This window comes from Euleptes europaea, chromosome 3 (assembly GCF_029931775.1).
Source record: "Euleptes europaea isolate rEulEur1 chromosome 3, rEulEur1.hap1, whole genome shotgun sequence".
In the NCBI taxonomy this organism is placed as follows: Eukaryota; Metazoa; Chordata; class Lepidosauria; order Squamata; family Sphaerodactylidae; genus Euleptes; species Euleptes europaea.
The window spans coordinates 120,727,942-120,742,333 of record NC_079314.1 but is presented as its reverse complement, the minus strand read 5'-3'; the positions used below and the strand labels follow the sequence as shown (position 1 = coordinate 120,742,333).

Here is a 14,392-nt window from a genome sequence, read left to right as displayed (position 1 = left end):
GATCCCCACGTTCGTTGCAGCTTTGGAATAAGTTTTTTTTATCATCCTTGAGTTGAACACCTTTTATTGAAATACAAAGAGGCGTATTATATCATCACATTCCTCCAACAACACATAAAGGAAAAGGCACTTTCTTTGGCCGGCCGGTGCTGAGGAGCATTACACAATACCCAAGTGCCAGGTGTCGTTTCCTCCCCTCACCCCCAAACCATTCACACTCGAGAGTTGCGTTGTGTAGTTCTAAAAACAGGAAGCTAAAGGGGCTACAGTAAGTGCATTCTAAAAAATAGTACACTGTGTTAAAGTTACAAAGATATTGAGGCTAGAATCCCCATTTTTGAAAACAGAACCGCGTGATTAATCTCCACTTAAGGCTGCATACATGCATATATGAAGCACACTTGAGGTCTAATATTCCTCCTCGGCATCCTCCTCCTCGCCGTCAGCAGAATCCCTCCCCACTTCTTCGTAATCCTTCTCCAGGGCAGCCATGTCCTCCCGGGCTTCGGTGAACTCCCCCTCCTCCATGCCCTCCCCGACATACCAGTGCACGAAGGCCCGCTTGGCGTACATCAGGTCAAACTTGTGATCCAGGCGGGCCCAGGCCTCGGCGATGGCCGTCGTGTTGCTCAGCATGCATACGGCCCGCTGCACCTTCGCCAGATCTCCGCCAGGCACCACCGTGGGGGGCTGGTAGTTGATGCCCACCTTGAAGCCGGTGGGGCACCAGTCCACAAACTGGATGGACCTCCTGGTTTTGATGGCCGCGATCGCCGCGTTGACATCCTTGGGTACCACGTCCCCTCGGTAGAGCAGGCAGCAAGCCATGTACTTGCCCCGTCGAGGGTCGCACTTCACCATCTGGTTGGAGAACTCGAAACAAGCGTTGGTGATTTCCGGCACGGAGAGCTGCTCGTGGTAGGCCTTCTCGGCAGAGATGATGGGGGCGTAGGTGGTCAGTGGGAAGTGGATCCTGGGATAGGGCACCAGGTTGGTCTGGAATTCTATCAGGTCGACGTTCAAGGCACCGTTGAACCGCAGGGAGGCTGTCACGGAGGACACAATCTGGCCAATCAACCTGTTGAGGTTGGTGTAGGTCGGGCGCTCAATGTCCAGGTTCCGGTTGCAGATGTCGTAGATGGCCTCGTTGTCCACCATGAAGGAGCAGTCCGAGTGCTCCAGCGTGGTGTGGGTGGTCAGGATGGAGTTGTAGGGCTCCACCACCGCAGTGGAGACCTGCGGGGCAGGGTAGACCGAGAACTCCAGTTTCGACTTCTTGCTGTACTCCACGGAGAGCCGCTCCATCAGGAGAGAAGTGAAGCCTGAACCTGTCCCTCCACCAAAGCTGTGGAAGACCAAGAAACCTTGGAGGCCACTGCACTGGTCAGCCTACATGGGCAAGAGAAACTGGGTTAATGGCATTGCCTGCCTGTGACATTTTTTCAACCTGCCCTTCCTCTTAGGAAACCAGAGGAAGGTAATGGCAAACCACCTCTGTTGTCTCTTGCCCTGACCTGGATGGCCCAGGCTAGCCTAATTTCATCAGATATAGGAAGCTAAACGGGGTTCACAAATGTTTGCGCGATCACGAGTCTCAGTGTTTAAAGTGCCTGGCGAAGAAGAGGAAGAAGAGGAAGAATAATTGGTTTTTTATGCCAACTTTCTCTACCACTTAAGGGAGACTCAAACCAGATTACAACCACCTTCCCTTCCCCTCCCCACAACAGACACCCTGGGAGGTAGGTGGGGCTGAGAGAGCTCTATCAGAGCTGTGACTAGCCCAAGGTCACCCATCTGTCTTCATGTGGAGGAGTGGGGAAACCAACCCGGTTCTCCAGATCAGAGTTCACAGCTCCAAACAACTCCTCTTAACCACTACACCTCGCTGGCTCTTTGCTGCTGCAGAACAGGGGTCCCCAACCTTTTCGAGCTTGTGGGTCCCTTTGGAATTCAGACACAGCACGGTAGGCACAGCTGCAAAATAGCCACCTCAGGAGGCAGAGCTAGCCACAGAACGGCTGCCACGGCTTGCCTTCCATCATACCCTGCAGGTCCTTGTGCTGTAGTGTGAACTGCTATCAAAAGCAATGTCTTTAAAACTCTGCAAAGCCAGTGGTCAACAGCCCCAACTGTCCCCACCCAGGGTTGCCATGGCACCCATGGGTACTATTGTTGGTGACCCCCACTCTAGAAATATCCCAAACACTCAAAATAAACCTGGAGGTACCCTTCATTTGTACACCAAGAGAGTGTTAATTAAGACTGTGCACCATTCCCCCACCTCCGGTATATTTCGGGTTTGGGTTTGGTTGGCCATGGTGTGAACAGACTGCTGGACTTGAAGGGCCTTGGTCTGATCCAGCAGGGCTTCTCTTATGTTCTTAAACCTGGAAATTGTCGAAAATCCAAGAAAGCCGAATACAAGGGATTTGACTTTTCCGAATAATCAAAAATGTTCAGGTTTAATCAACCCGAACCCGAAAAATACGGCTGAGATCGGGGGCAGCAGGGAGCGTGGATCTCAGTCCTGGACTCGATGTTCTGATCCATGCTGCTTGCTGGCTCGGACCTCCATATGGAGGTCCGAGCTGGCAGGCAGCATGGATCTGACTCAGGTAAGCAAGAGGGGAGAGAGGAGAAAACTGGTGGCAGGGCCAAAGCGGTCCAAATACTGCTGGGAAAAAATGGCCTTTGCATCATTTGGCAGTTCAGTTGTGTTATATTATTTGTATCTATTGCACTACTATATTGCACTTGTAATATTATTTTTAGTGCATTGTTTTGGGTACAACGTACATGATTTTTGCACACTAGGGGCTGTGGCTCAGTGGCATAGGATCTGCTTGGCATTCAGAAGGTCCCAGGTTCAATCCCTGGCATCTCCAGTTAAAGGGACTAGACAGGTAGGTGATGTGAAAGACCCCTGCCTGAGCCCTTGGAGAGCCATGGAGAGGGGCTGTGGGCTCAGTGGTAGAGCATCTGCTTGGCATGCAGAAGGTCCCAGGTTCAATCCCTGGCATCTCCAGTTAAAGGGACTAGACAAGTAGATGATGTGAAAGACCTCCGCCTGAGACCCTGGAGAGCCGCTGTTGGTCTGAGTAGACAATACTGACTTTGAAGGACCAATGGTTTGATTCAGTAGAAGGTAGTTTCATGTGTTCCCTAATTTTATAAATCAGATTTATTCACTGTTGGTTGCAAGCTTTCTACTGTACTCATGGCATTGTTTTAAACTGTGTAATCCACTCTGAGTCAGTGAGAAAGATGGAGAATAAAAGCAGTTAATGAATTTCAGGATCAGCGGAAAAAGGTATTGCCACTTGCCATTTTGCGAATCCTGCCTAGGACGGTGTCGATGATTTCTTTCCCGATGGTGTAGTGGCCCCGGGCGTAATTATTGGCCGCATCTTCTTTGCCACTGATTAGCTGCTCGGGGTGAAAGAGGGAGTGATATGACCCTGTGCGGATCTCATCTGCAGGGACAAAAGAGAAAGAGTGGAACAGCTTGCCAATAGGGTTGCCAACTTCCAGGTTGGCCATTGGACACTTTGGCCATTGGACTCTATGGCATTGAAGTCCCTCCCCAAACTCTGCCTTCCTCAGGCTCCGCCCCAAAACCCTCCCGCCAGTGGCGAAGAGGGACCTGTCAACCCTAAGGACAATATTTGTCTCCATCCCTCCCGCCGCAAGTGACGTTACCAATGACCGTCGGCTCTAGGTCAATGAACACCGCTCTGGGCACGTGCTTCCCTGACGCCGTTTCACAGAAGAACGTCTCAAAGGAGGAGTCCACTTGCTCGGCTTCTGGGAGGATCTTCTGCGAGGCCTGGTTGCCAGGGATGGTCCCGTCGGACTGGATGCCGTGCTCTAGGCAGTACAGCTCCCAGCAGGCGTTGCCCATCTGGACCCCCGCTTGGCCGATGTGGATTGACAGACACTCCCTCTGGGGGGGGGGAAAGAGGAGGGGGTCTGGAGATTTCAGGGAACTAGGCGGGCAAGACTTGGCTTACAAGGCAGTTCAGGCCATTAACAACATGCTATATGTTAAGGACATAAGAACATAACAAAAGCCCTGCTGGATCAGACCAAAGTCCATCGAGTCCAGGAGTCTGTTCACACGGTGGCCAACCAGGGGCCTCTAGGAAGCCCACAAACAAGGCGACTGCAGCAGCATTATCCTGCCTGTGTTCCCCAGCACCTCATATAATAGGCATGCTCCTCTGATCCTGGAGAGAAAAGCTATAAGAACATAAGAAAGGCCATGGTGGATCAGACCAAGGCCTAGCAGTCTGTTCACACGGTAGCCAACCAGGTGCCTCCAGGAAGCCCACAAGCAAGACCACTGCAGCAGCATTTATCCTGCCTGTGTTCCACAGCACCTAATATAATAGGCCTGCTCCTCTGATCCTGGAGAGAACATAAGCCCTGCTGGATCAGACCAAAGTCCATCGAGTCCAGCAGTCTGTTCACACAGTGCCCAACCAGGTGCCCACCAGTGGTGAAGAGGGACCTGGCAACCAGGGTTGCCAGCCTCCAGTGGTGTCTGGAGATCTCTCCCAAAACCTCCCGCCTGGCAACCCTATCTGGTGGAAATGGCTGCTTTGGAGGCTGAACTCTATGGCATACCCCACTGTTGCCCCTCCCCTTCCCAGGCTCTAGGGTTGCCGGGACCCTCTTCACCACCGGTGGGAGGTTTTTGGGGCAGAGCCTGGGGAGGAAGGGGTTTGGGGAGGGACTTCAATGCCATACAGTCCAGCTGCCAAAGCGGCCACTTCCTCCAGGGGAACTGATCTCTGTCAACTAGAGATCAGTTGTAATAGCAGGTGATCCCCAGCTAGTACCTGGAGGTTGACAACCCGCCTGCCAAGCTTCACCCCCTGATCTCCAGGAATTTCCCAACCTGGAGTTGGCAAGCCTAATCCTGACACAGCCAGGATGCCTTTTCCATGGCTTGTGTTATAGTCTTCCAGAGTGTCCAGCAAGGACACTCTGTAGGGTTGCCAACCTCCAGGTGGTGGCAGGAGATCTCCTGCTATTACAACTGATCTCCAGCTGATAGCGATCAGTTCACCTGGAGAAAATGGCCACTTTAAGACTCTATGGCACTGAAGTCCCTCCCCTCTCCAAACCTTACCCTCCTCAGCCCCAAAAACCTCCCACCAGCAGCGAAGAGGGACTTGGCAACCCTAACCCTCTGGCTGTTTTTCATGGCAAGGCTGCTTCCCAAAGGGCATTCTGTGATGATTCATAGAGATTGTGTTTCTTATGTCGGGCACTGTATTTCCGCAGGAAGGTTAAAGTATTTGTTTTAATTGTTTTTGTGTTGTTATTGGGCAGTTTACACACCGTCAATTGTGAGCTGCTCCAAATACAGGAGGGAACAGGATATACATTTTGAAACGCACAAGATGTGGGGATCAGTCCTTAATTTAAAATTTGAAATCCGTCTTTTAAATTGCGTTGATAGAATAGGGATGCATCATGACTAGAATCCATTTCCACTAGTAGCCATGAATAGCCCTCTCTTCCATGAACACGTCCACTCCCCTCTTAAAGCCTTCCAAGTTGGCAGCCATCCCCACATCCTGGGGCAGGGAGTTCCACCATTTAACTATGCGTTGTGTGAAGAAACACTTCCTTTTATCTGTTTTGAATCTGTCACCCTCCAGCTTCAGCAGATGACCCCACGTTCTAGTATTATGGGAGAGGGAGAAAAGCGTCTCCCTGTCCACTGTCTCCATACCATGCATAATTTTATAGACCTCTATCATGTCTCCCCTTAACCGCCTTCTTTCCAAGTGCAAACTTCATTAGTTTCATAGTAGTTCCGCCACTGGAACTAGGATCCGGGAGATGAACCTGACCGACCTCACAGGGTTGTCGTGAGGATAAACTGGAGGAGAGGCGAATGATGCAAGCTGCTTTGAGTCCCCATTGGGAAGAAAGGCAGGCTGTGAATAGGTAAATAAACAAGCACATGAAAGGAAGTCACATGACGCCACACTCACATGACATAGGGGAGTCTCCGCACCCAGATCTCATCTGCGTCATGTTTAGGACTGTGGGCATCAGACCAAGAGAATGGGGGAGGGGAAAGATAAGCCAAGGCTCAGACTTTGGGACAGTAGAAAAGGGCCAGAGTCCAGTAGCACCTTAAAGACTAACAAAAATATTTTCTGGTAGGGTGTGAGCTTTCGTGAGCCACAGCTCACTTCTTCAGATACAGCTAGAATGACAGGGTTTGGACAGGGTTGCCAACCTCCAGGGTGGGGCTGGAGATCCCCCCAGGATTACAATTGATCTCCACATTACAGAATATAAGAAAGGCTCAGCTGGATCAGACCAAAGTCCATCAAGTCCAGCAGTCTGTGCACACAGTGGCCAAACAGGTGCCTCTAGGAAGCCCACAAACAAGACGACTGCAGCAGCATTTATCCTGCTTGTGTTGATCATAGACCCAACCAGAGGGGAGGCGATCCTGGACTTTATACTCTGTGGTGCTGGCAGCAACATAGTGCGGGATGTGGATGTTGTTGAACCAGTTGGCAATAGTGGCCACAATGGCATCAAATTTAATGTATATGTAAAAGGGAAAGCGCCTGGGAAATCTCACACAATTACCTTTGACTTTAAAAGAGGAAACGTCTCTAAAATGAAAAACCTGGTGCAGAGATCCTTGACCAAATGGCTGCTTTAGAGGATGGACCCCAGGTCATCAGACCCCCCACTAAGGTCCCTCCCAACCCACCCTCCCCAAGCTCCCCCCCCCCCAAATCTTCAAGAATTTCCCAACCTGGAGCTGGCAATCCTAGAGAATCTTCTCTGCCACTGCGAGACCTCCCTACGCTAGCAGCCAAACGGGGGCAGGAGGCGTGGCCCCCTTGTTCACCACACATGCGCACTAGGATCAGGTTCAAGCAGCAAACCCTGTAAGTAGGGTTGCCAACCTCCAGGTAGTTGTAATCAAAAACACAGTTGTAGGCTATATAAATAAACCAAATGTGATATTTAAAGCATATAACACGTGCCATGAAAAAAGCAAATAGTTTTTGTTACATGTACATTATTATTTCCATAATGTAACATAAGTACACATCAACAACAAAAATGCTGCAGAGCAGGCATTAACAGAAATATAGATATAGCAAAGTCTTCTTCTTGAATTAAGTATTTTAGGCTGTTGTCCATTTGGTAGTGGTACAGGATGCTGGTAAATGCCTGTTTCAAATCTTCTTCAGCTACCCCAACAATTCACGGAAGCCTTATTCATTTTGTACGTCTTTTTGATTGTGTGACACCTAAAGGGTTAAACATGATGAATGACCTCACCTCTTTTCTGTAACCACCTTTCTTGCACCTGGGATCTAACTAATATGTACTTAAATGTGATGTTAACTATCAGCCATATGACTGTGAACAAGACAGAATCTTTGTCGGGTCTGACCTCACAAGTTACTGTGATAAAGAATGAATCATATGTAAGGACATGTGAGTATGAAAACAACTTTATTGTAAATAACCTATAACTGTTTATTAGGAATTTCCAATTAATAATGCTGGCGTTGTAATTAACAGCTAAAGCGTTTCTGAGGTATATACACAAACCCAGACGCTGAATTGAATTGAATAAGGCCAACCAGTTCCTCCTGGCATTGGGATTCAGAGGTTGACTGCCTCTAAACGTGGAGGTCCCCTTTAGTCACCATGGCTATTAGCCGCTGATGGACCTCTCCTCTGTGACTCTGTCTAATCCTCCTTTTAAGCTATCACTTGCGTAGTTGATATAGCCAGGTGGCCTTCTAGGGGCAGTTTTTTCTTTCTTTCTTAACTCGAGCATGATTTAAGAAGTGTCAGATAGGGCTTCTGACAGCTCCTTTCCCAAACAAGATGGTTTCCCTGCAAACAAGATGGAGTTCTCCGTGCAGTCCTTCTCTCCCCGTTTTGCACACGAGCTTCGGCCAGGGATTTACAATTGTATTGGGACCCGCCCGTGTAAATCTCCGATCTGATATCGGGTCCCGCGCACAAAGCCGAGAGCTCGGCCATCTCCTCCACTGATTGCTCACAATTGTTTCTGTTCAACTTCTTTGCAAAAGAATAGATAAATTTATAGCAAGATGGAGGAAGGTGAGGGGGAAGTCTCTTATTTGAATATCTTTTCATTAATAGATGAATATGCTTTTCGATGACGCTATTAAAGTTTTTTATTGTATGATTTATGAAATGAATGTGTTGTTGAAAAGCACCAGACAGTAAAATATTTTAAAAATAATAAAAAATTTATGGAAAAAAAACACAATTGTTTCTGTTCAGTTTTACTTAAGTCGTTACCGGCAGGAAACGACTACATTGTCTCTTTGTTCCTGTAACCCTATTGTATCAGCCCTATATATGTATCCATACTCCCCCAGTCATGTATTCCAGCCTTGCTCGTCTCTTTACTGAAATCACTGACTTTCGGAATAAATCCTTGAATCGCTGCTCTGTCTGGATTTGAGTTCTATTGCCTGAAACGCCGTGCATTTGCTGAAGCCTGACAAGAAGCCCCCTTCTCCCCCCCTTCAAATGTGGGAAGGGGGCAGCTGCATTGCCAGAAGACACTGAGTTGAGATCCCAGAGCTGGCCCCCAGGGCCAGACCCCACCAGTAAGAGGAATAAACACCTTAAACCGCCGGACATATTTGAGATTCCACAACTCTGACATGAGCATTTGGAAAAAGGCGTTTCGCCTTGCCCCTGGGTTGGGGGGCTGGTGAGCTTTCCTCGGCCACAGATTCTTCTCTGGGTCTTCCACCCACGTGCTCGAGCTGAAGAGCAGGAGAGCCAGGGCCGGGTCAGAATGCGGGCCCAAGCTAACGTCGCCAACCTCCAGGTGGGAACAAAAAGAAGGCAGCACGCAGGCTCTCTTATCTAACTAAACACTTGCATTAAACACACAATCAAATCCGATACATGCCACATACAAAAGTGAAGGTGGAGTAATTCAAACAAACATACATGCTCTACAATCCATACTCAACATACACATACAAATAATACATTCATAAATTGCATAAGAAGTATCCGGCTAGTAACAACCGCCCCGAAGTAACATGCGGGTGCAAAGTTCAACGGAATAAGTCCCAGGTCCGCAACGTGGATCCCTTCCCAAAAAGGACGGACACAGATTCTAGATATTCTCCTGCGTTTCGATCATCTTCTTCAGCTGTCCGTTATAAGATGCAATGGTACAAAAAAGTGTCTCATGTTTGAAACAAATTTGTTCAGACCTCCGAGGGTTCCAGCTGTTCCTTTCCATAGGACTATGGTGGGGCCTGGAGATTTCCTGCTATTACCACTATCTCCAGACAATAGTGGCCAGTTGCCCTGGAGAAAACGGCTGCTTCGGAGGGTGGACCCTGTGGCATTATGCCCCGCTGAGGTCCCTCCCTTCCTCAAACCCCGCCCTCTCCAGGCTCCACCCCCCAAATCTCCAGGCATTTCCCAACCCCAGCTGGCAACCTTACCGCAACTGCTCCACCAAATTCTCTAACCACAGCGACAGTTCCTAGGGTTGCCAATTTCAGTTTGGGAAATTCCTGGAGATTTGGGGGGTGGAGGCTGGGGAGGGCGGGGTTTGGGGAGGGGCAGGAACTCCAAGGGGTAAAATGCCATGGAGTCCCCCCCCCTCCAAAACAGCCATTTTATCCAGGGGGACTGATCTCTGTCATCTGAAGGCCAGTTGTAATTCGGGCCCCACCTGGAGGCTGGCGACCCTAACAGCCCCCCCCCATCCCCCCGGACAAGCCAAAAGGATGAGCCATTCCTCGGAGCATCTGCTCATGGGATCTGGTTGCCGCACTCCACGCCTTCTCCTCCACCGCTCCCCATCACCTGAACACATGAAGCTGCCTTATGCTTCGTCGGACCCTGGGTCCATCAAGGTCAGGGTTGTCTACTCAGACTGGCAGCAGCTCTCCAGGGCCGCAGGCAGGGGTCCTTCACATCACCTCCTTGCCTGGTCCCTTTAACTGGAGATACCGGGGATGGAGCCTGGGACCTTCTGCATGCCAAGCGGATGCTCTACAAACTGAGCCGCAGCCCCTCCCCATCCACAAGGGCCTGGCTCTAAATATGCTGGAGTCACTCAGAGGACATTCCTTCCCTGGAAGCAAAGGAAAGCGTCCCATCGACTCTCTCTCAACAGCCTGCCAAGTGGCACCACCTGCTTCCCCACAAGAGGCATGTGGTGTTTTTAAAAAAACAACAGAGCTTGTGGCAAAATGGGAAGACCAACCCCGAATGGCAGATGCCAAACCGCCTCCTCGCACGTGGAGCCTTCCCCATCCCAAAAGGAAATTCTGCTGCATGACCATAGAGAGTCATTTCACAGTTTGCTGGAGGACGGTCCAGACGCCCCTCGACTTCTTTTCATATTTCAACCCCCATGCAAATAGCCAACCGTCAGACTTGACAACTCCGAACAATGGAGCTTTGAACCCCACGTTTTCCTGGGGAAGAGCCCAATCCACCGTTTTGAAACCTGGTTCAAGCGATGCTTCCACCACAGCGGTCCCATCAGCTCGCCTGGGCCTACTTCTGAATAAGCCAACAGCAGACACCTAGGCCATTTATGCATGGGCGGTTTTGCCTTGGATTTGCCACTCTGCCCATTTCCCCCATCCAAATACTCAAAACTCAAAAATAACCCCCCATGCAGAGTGCTGAGAATTCAGATGGGGAAAATGTGTACCTAGAGAGCAGCAAATCCAAGGCAAAACCTCCCATGCATAAATGGCTATAGACTTAGAATAATGACTTCTGCATTTGGGACTTTAAAAAAAGAACATTTTTGCTTTTACCACCCCCCTCCAAGCATTTGGCTTAATTAAATCTCTTAACAGAACTTCAAAGTTTATCGACATCTGGAGAGTTTCCCAGAAGTTACAGCTAAGCAACTTCCAGCTTGTTAGAAATCTTAAACATTTGCATGCAAAATATGTGTGTGTGTGTTTTTAAAGGGGAACAAACGCAGCTCTATTCTTTCAGAATATCAACTCTTGGGGTTACAGTAGACAAAGGCAATATGGCAGTTTCCTCTTATGCAGGGGAAAAGAAAGGGAGAGAAAATCTGGAGAGGCAGAACACCTCTCCGCCGAACAGCCTTCATAACTGAAGTATGAAATAATGCAGGCGAAAGGGCAGACTGGAGAAAGAGACGGGGACTTTTGAACTATCACACTTTTCTTCTTTGGAACTGTGGAGGAGAGAATGGGGGGAAGCCTCAGTTGTCAGAAACCAGACCCAGAACTTTGCAAGCAGATCGGTTCAGTTACTGGGTAGGAAGAGAGAATCGGGAGGGAGGGGAGAGAAAGACCCTCGAAGTGCTTTTTAGCAACAGTCCACTTTTGACCTTATAAGGCACAAACACCAGTTCCCCCCCCCCCAAAAAAAACCCCTACACATTCATCAACAAGTTCTGCAAGAAAGTTAACTCAAAATGACTTTAAACTTCCTCTCTAAAGAGAGCGGGACAAACAGCTGCCCGAAAACTTACAATGCTCGGCAAGATTTTCAACCATGCATCCGCTTACCATTCTGAACAGCCTGCAGCCCTGCTGAGATTCCAGCAAAACAGCTGCTTCGCCCGCTCCCAGCAAATTTATAACCCAGAAAGACTCCACCTGAAGATGAAGGGCTCGGTTCATTTAAAGCAACAGAGACACTTTTTGAAAGTGGCCAGGGAGATTCGGGAAATTCACCCAGAGAAGCTTTCCACCCTGATAGGAAGAAAGGAGATTCCTTTGAAATGTGGTGTTGGAAGGAGAGTGTTACGGATACCCTGGACTGCCAAAAACAACAACAACAACAACAACAACCAAATCAGTGGGTTCTAGATCAAATCAAGCCCGAACTGACCCTAGAAGCTAAAATGACTAAACTGAGGCTGTCATACTTTGGTCACATTATGAGAAGGCAAGAGTCACCAGAAAAGACAATCATGCTAGGAAAAGTTGAAGGCAGCAGGAAAAGAGGAAGCCCAACAAGAGATGGATGGACTCTAGAAAGAAAGCCACGCCCCTCAGTTTGCAAGATCTGAGCGAGGCTGTAAGGATAGGACTTTTTGGAGGACTTTGATTCACAGGGTTGCCATAAGTCGGAAGTGTCTTGACGGCACTTAACACACACACACACACACACATTTTCTACTGGTTTGGGGAATGCCTGTACTGCTGTAGGCTCTTGGGGGATGGCATTAAATAACTGTTTGGAAATCCACACACAATTCTGAGCATCTCAAGGGAAATAAGGGATGTTGCCCTTCTCCCCCACCCCACAAGATTCTTGAGCCTTGAACAACTTTGTGGTTCGTTTCTGGGCCCGGTACTTCTCAATATTTTTATAAATGATCTGGATGAGGGTGTGGATGGACATCCAGATCATTTATAAATTTATAAAATCTCATCCAGATCATTTATAAATTTGCAGATGACACCAAATTGGGAGGAGGAGCGAACACACCTGAAGATATAGAATTCAACGAGATCTGAACGCACTGGGAAAGTGGGCAGATGTGAACAAGATGCAATTCAAGAAGGATAAGTGCTGAGTTCTACATCTGGGTAACAGAAATGAGGGACATCATGCATACTGGATGGGGGATACACTTCTGGGTAGCACAGTGTGTGAACAAGATCTTGGGATACGGGTTAAATATAAGCAGCCAGTGTGACGCAGCAACAAAAAAGGCTAATGCGATCTTGGGGTGCCATCAACAGAGGCATAACATCCAAATCGCAAGATGTCACAGTTCCACTGTACACTGCTTTGGTCAGGCCACACCTGGAGTATTGTGTGCAGTTCTGGAGGCCTTGCTTCAAAAAAGAATGGAGCGGGTGCAGAGGAGAGCGACGAGGATGATCAGGGGCCTGGAGACCAAGAAGCCCTGCGAGGAAAGGCTGAGGGAGCTGGGAATGTTCAGTCTGGAGAAGAGGAGGCTGAGGGGATATGATTGCTCTCTTGAAGTATTTGAAGGGCTGTCGCTTAGAGGAGGGCAGGGAGGAATACCCAGCTTTGCAAAAGCACAGGCACAGACAGGGAGCAGTCCCTGGAAGAGCTGACCCGCCCCCTCCCAGTAAACTGTAACAAGTCTGCGTTTTCACAGAAGCTCCCTGATTCACTGGGGATACATAACTACTCACAAGGTAATTATGCGTTGAGGGGGGAAGCCCTCATGCATACGATGCTTGAGAATTCGGATCAGAATCCAGTGCAGCAAACCAAACACAAACTCCCCCTACATAAAAGACCATGGTCTAGGGTTGCAAACCTTTGGGTTGGGAAATTCCTAGAGATTTGGGCGTGGAGCCTGGGGAGGGAGCTCAGTAGGAATGTAATGCCGGAGAATCTGCCCTCCAAAGCAGCCGTTTTCTCCTGGGAAACTGATCCCCAAATGACAGAGATCAGTTCCCCTGGGGAAAATGGCCACTGTGGAGTGCAAACTCTATGGCCTTATCCCTGCCTGCAGTCGCTCCCCTCCTCAAACCCTGCCTTTCCCAGGCCCCACCCCTAAAACTCCGGGAATTTCCCAACCCAGAGTCGGCAACCCTACCTGCTCTTGTTAGGGCCAAACAATGCAAATTTGACGACCAGCAAAAAAAGTACTTTTACTTCTGAACCAGCGTAAATATGGGAAGGAGACGGGTCAGGAGGACAATAACAGGACACAACAGGTCCCACTTTTCTCCTAATGAGGCTCTCAAGTTGAAATACAATATTGTTTCCTCCTCCTCCTCCGTTTTCGTCCTTAGGCTGGCAGAAAGTAACAGCCTAGGGTTGCCAACCTCCAGGTAGTAGCTGGAGATCTCTCGTTATTACAACTGATCTCCAGCCGAACGTTTGATCCTGGCTGAATCCTGGCTGGAACAGGGAAGAAAGGAGGCTAAAGCGACCGTGCATTTTCGCCCTATGACAGCCCCAAATGAGTGTCCCTGGCAGAGTGGGGATTCGAAGCCGGACCTTCTAAACCTTAGGTCATTTATGCATGGGAGATTTACCTGAGGTTCGTTGCTCACTGGACCCCCACTTTCCTGTGGAGTCCATTGCACTCCTCTGAGCTCCATCCGGAAGTGAAAATCCAGATGTGGGACTGGTAAAAGTTCATAGCCTCAGGCACTGGGTTGCCAACTCCAGGTGGGGAAATTCCTGGTGATTTGAGGAGTTTGGGGAGAGCAGGGTTTAGAGAGGGGTTGGGGCAGGGCCATCTTAATGCATGGGCTTGATGGGAACTTGCCCGGGGCCCCCACGAGCATAGGGGCCCTATGCTAATCTGTGGATGTTAAGTGACTTGCCATAAATAAATACTATTATCGACCATTTACTTTTTATTCCTGTGAGTGGTTATCGTAGGTGC

At 49.1% G+C, this 14,392-nt stretch overlaps 1 protein-coding gene across 1 annotated transcript; it reads right to left on the bottom strand.

The window, feature by feature from the left end:
* Window positions 1–408: 408 nt before the first annotated feature.
* Window positions 409–11,646, bottom strand: LOC130475766 (tubulin alpha-3 chain). Its single transcript, XM_056847627.1, has 4 exons — window positions 11,574–11,646; window positions 3,700–3,943; window positions 3,325–3,473; window positions 409–1,389 (listed from the first exon to the last, which is right to left on the bottom strand). The coding sequence occupies exons 1-4, from the start codon at window positions 11,574–11,576 to the stop codon at window positions 409–411; spliced, it is 1,377 nt and encodes a 458-aa protein (XP_056703605.1). The 5' UTR covers window positions 11,577–11,646.
* Between the last annotated feature and the right edge of the window lie 2,746 nt (window positions 11,647–14,392).

Coding starts and splice junctions, on each gene's coding strand:
- LOC130475766 (XM_056847627.1), bottom strand. Junction 3,474..3,699: donor CCTAGAGCCGACGGTCATTG/GTAACGTCACTT, acceptor TTGTCCCTGCAG/ATGAGATCCGCACAGGGTCA. Junction 1,390..3,324: donor TAGGCAGGATTCGCAAAATG/GCAAGTGGCAAT, acceptor TTGCCCATGTAG/GCTGACCAGTGCAGTGGCCT.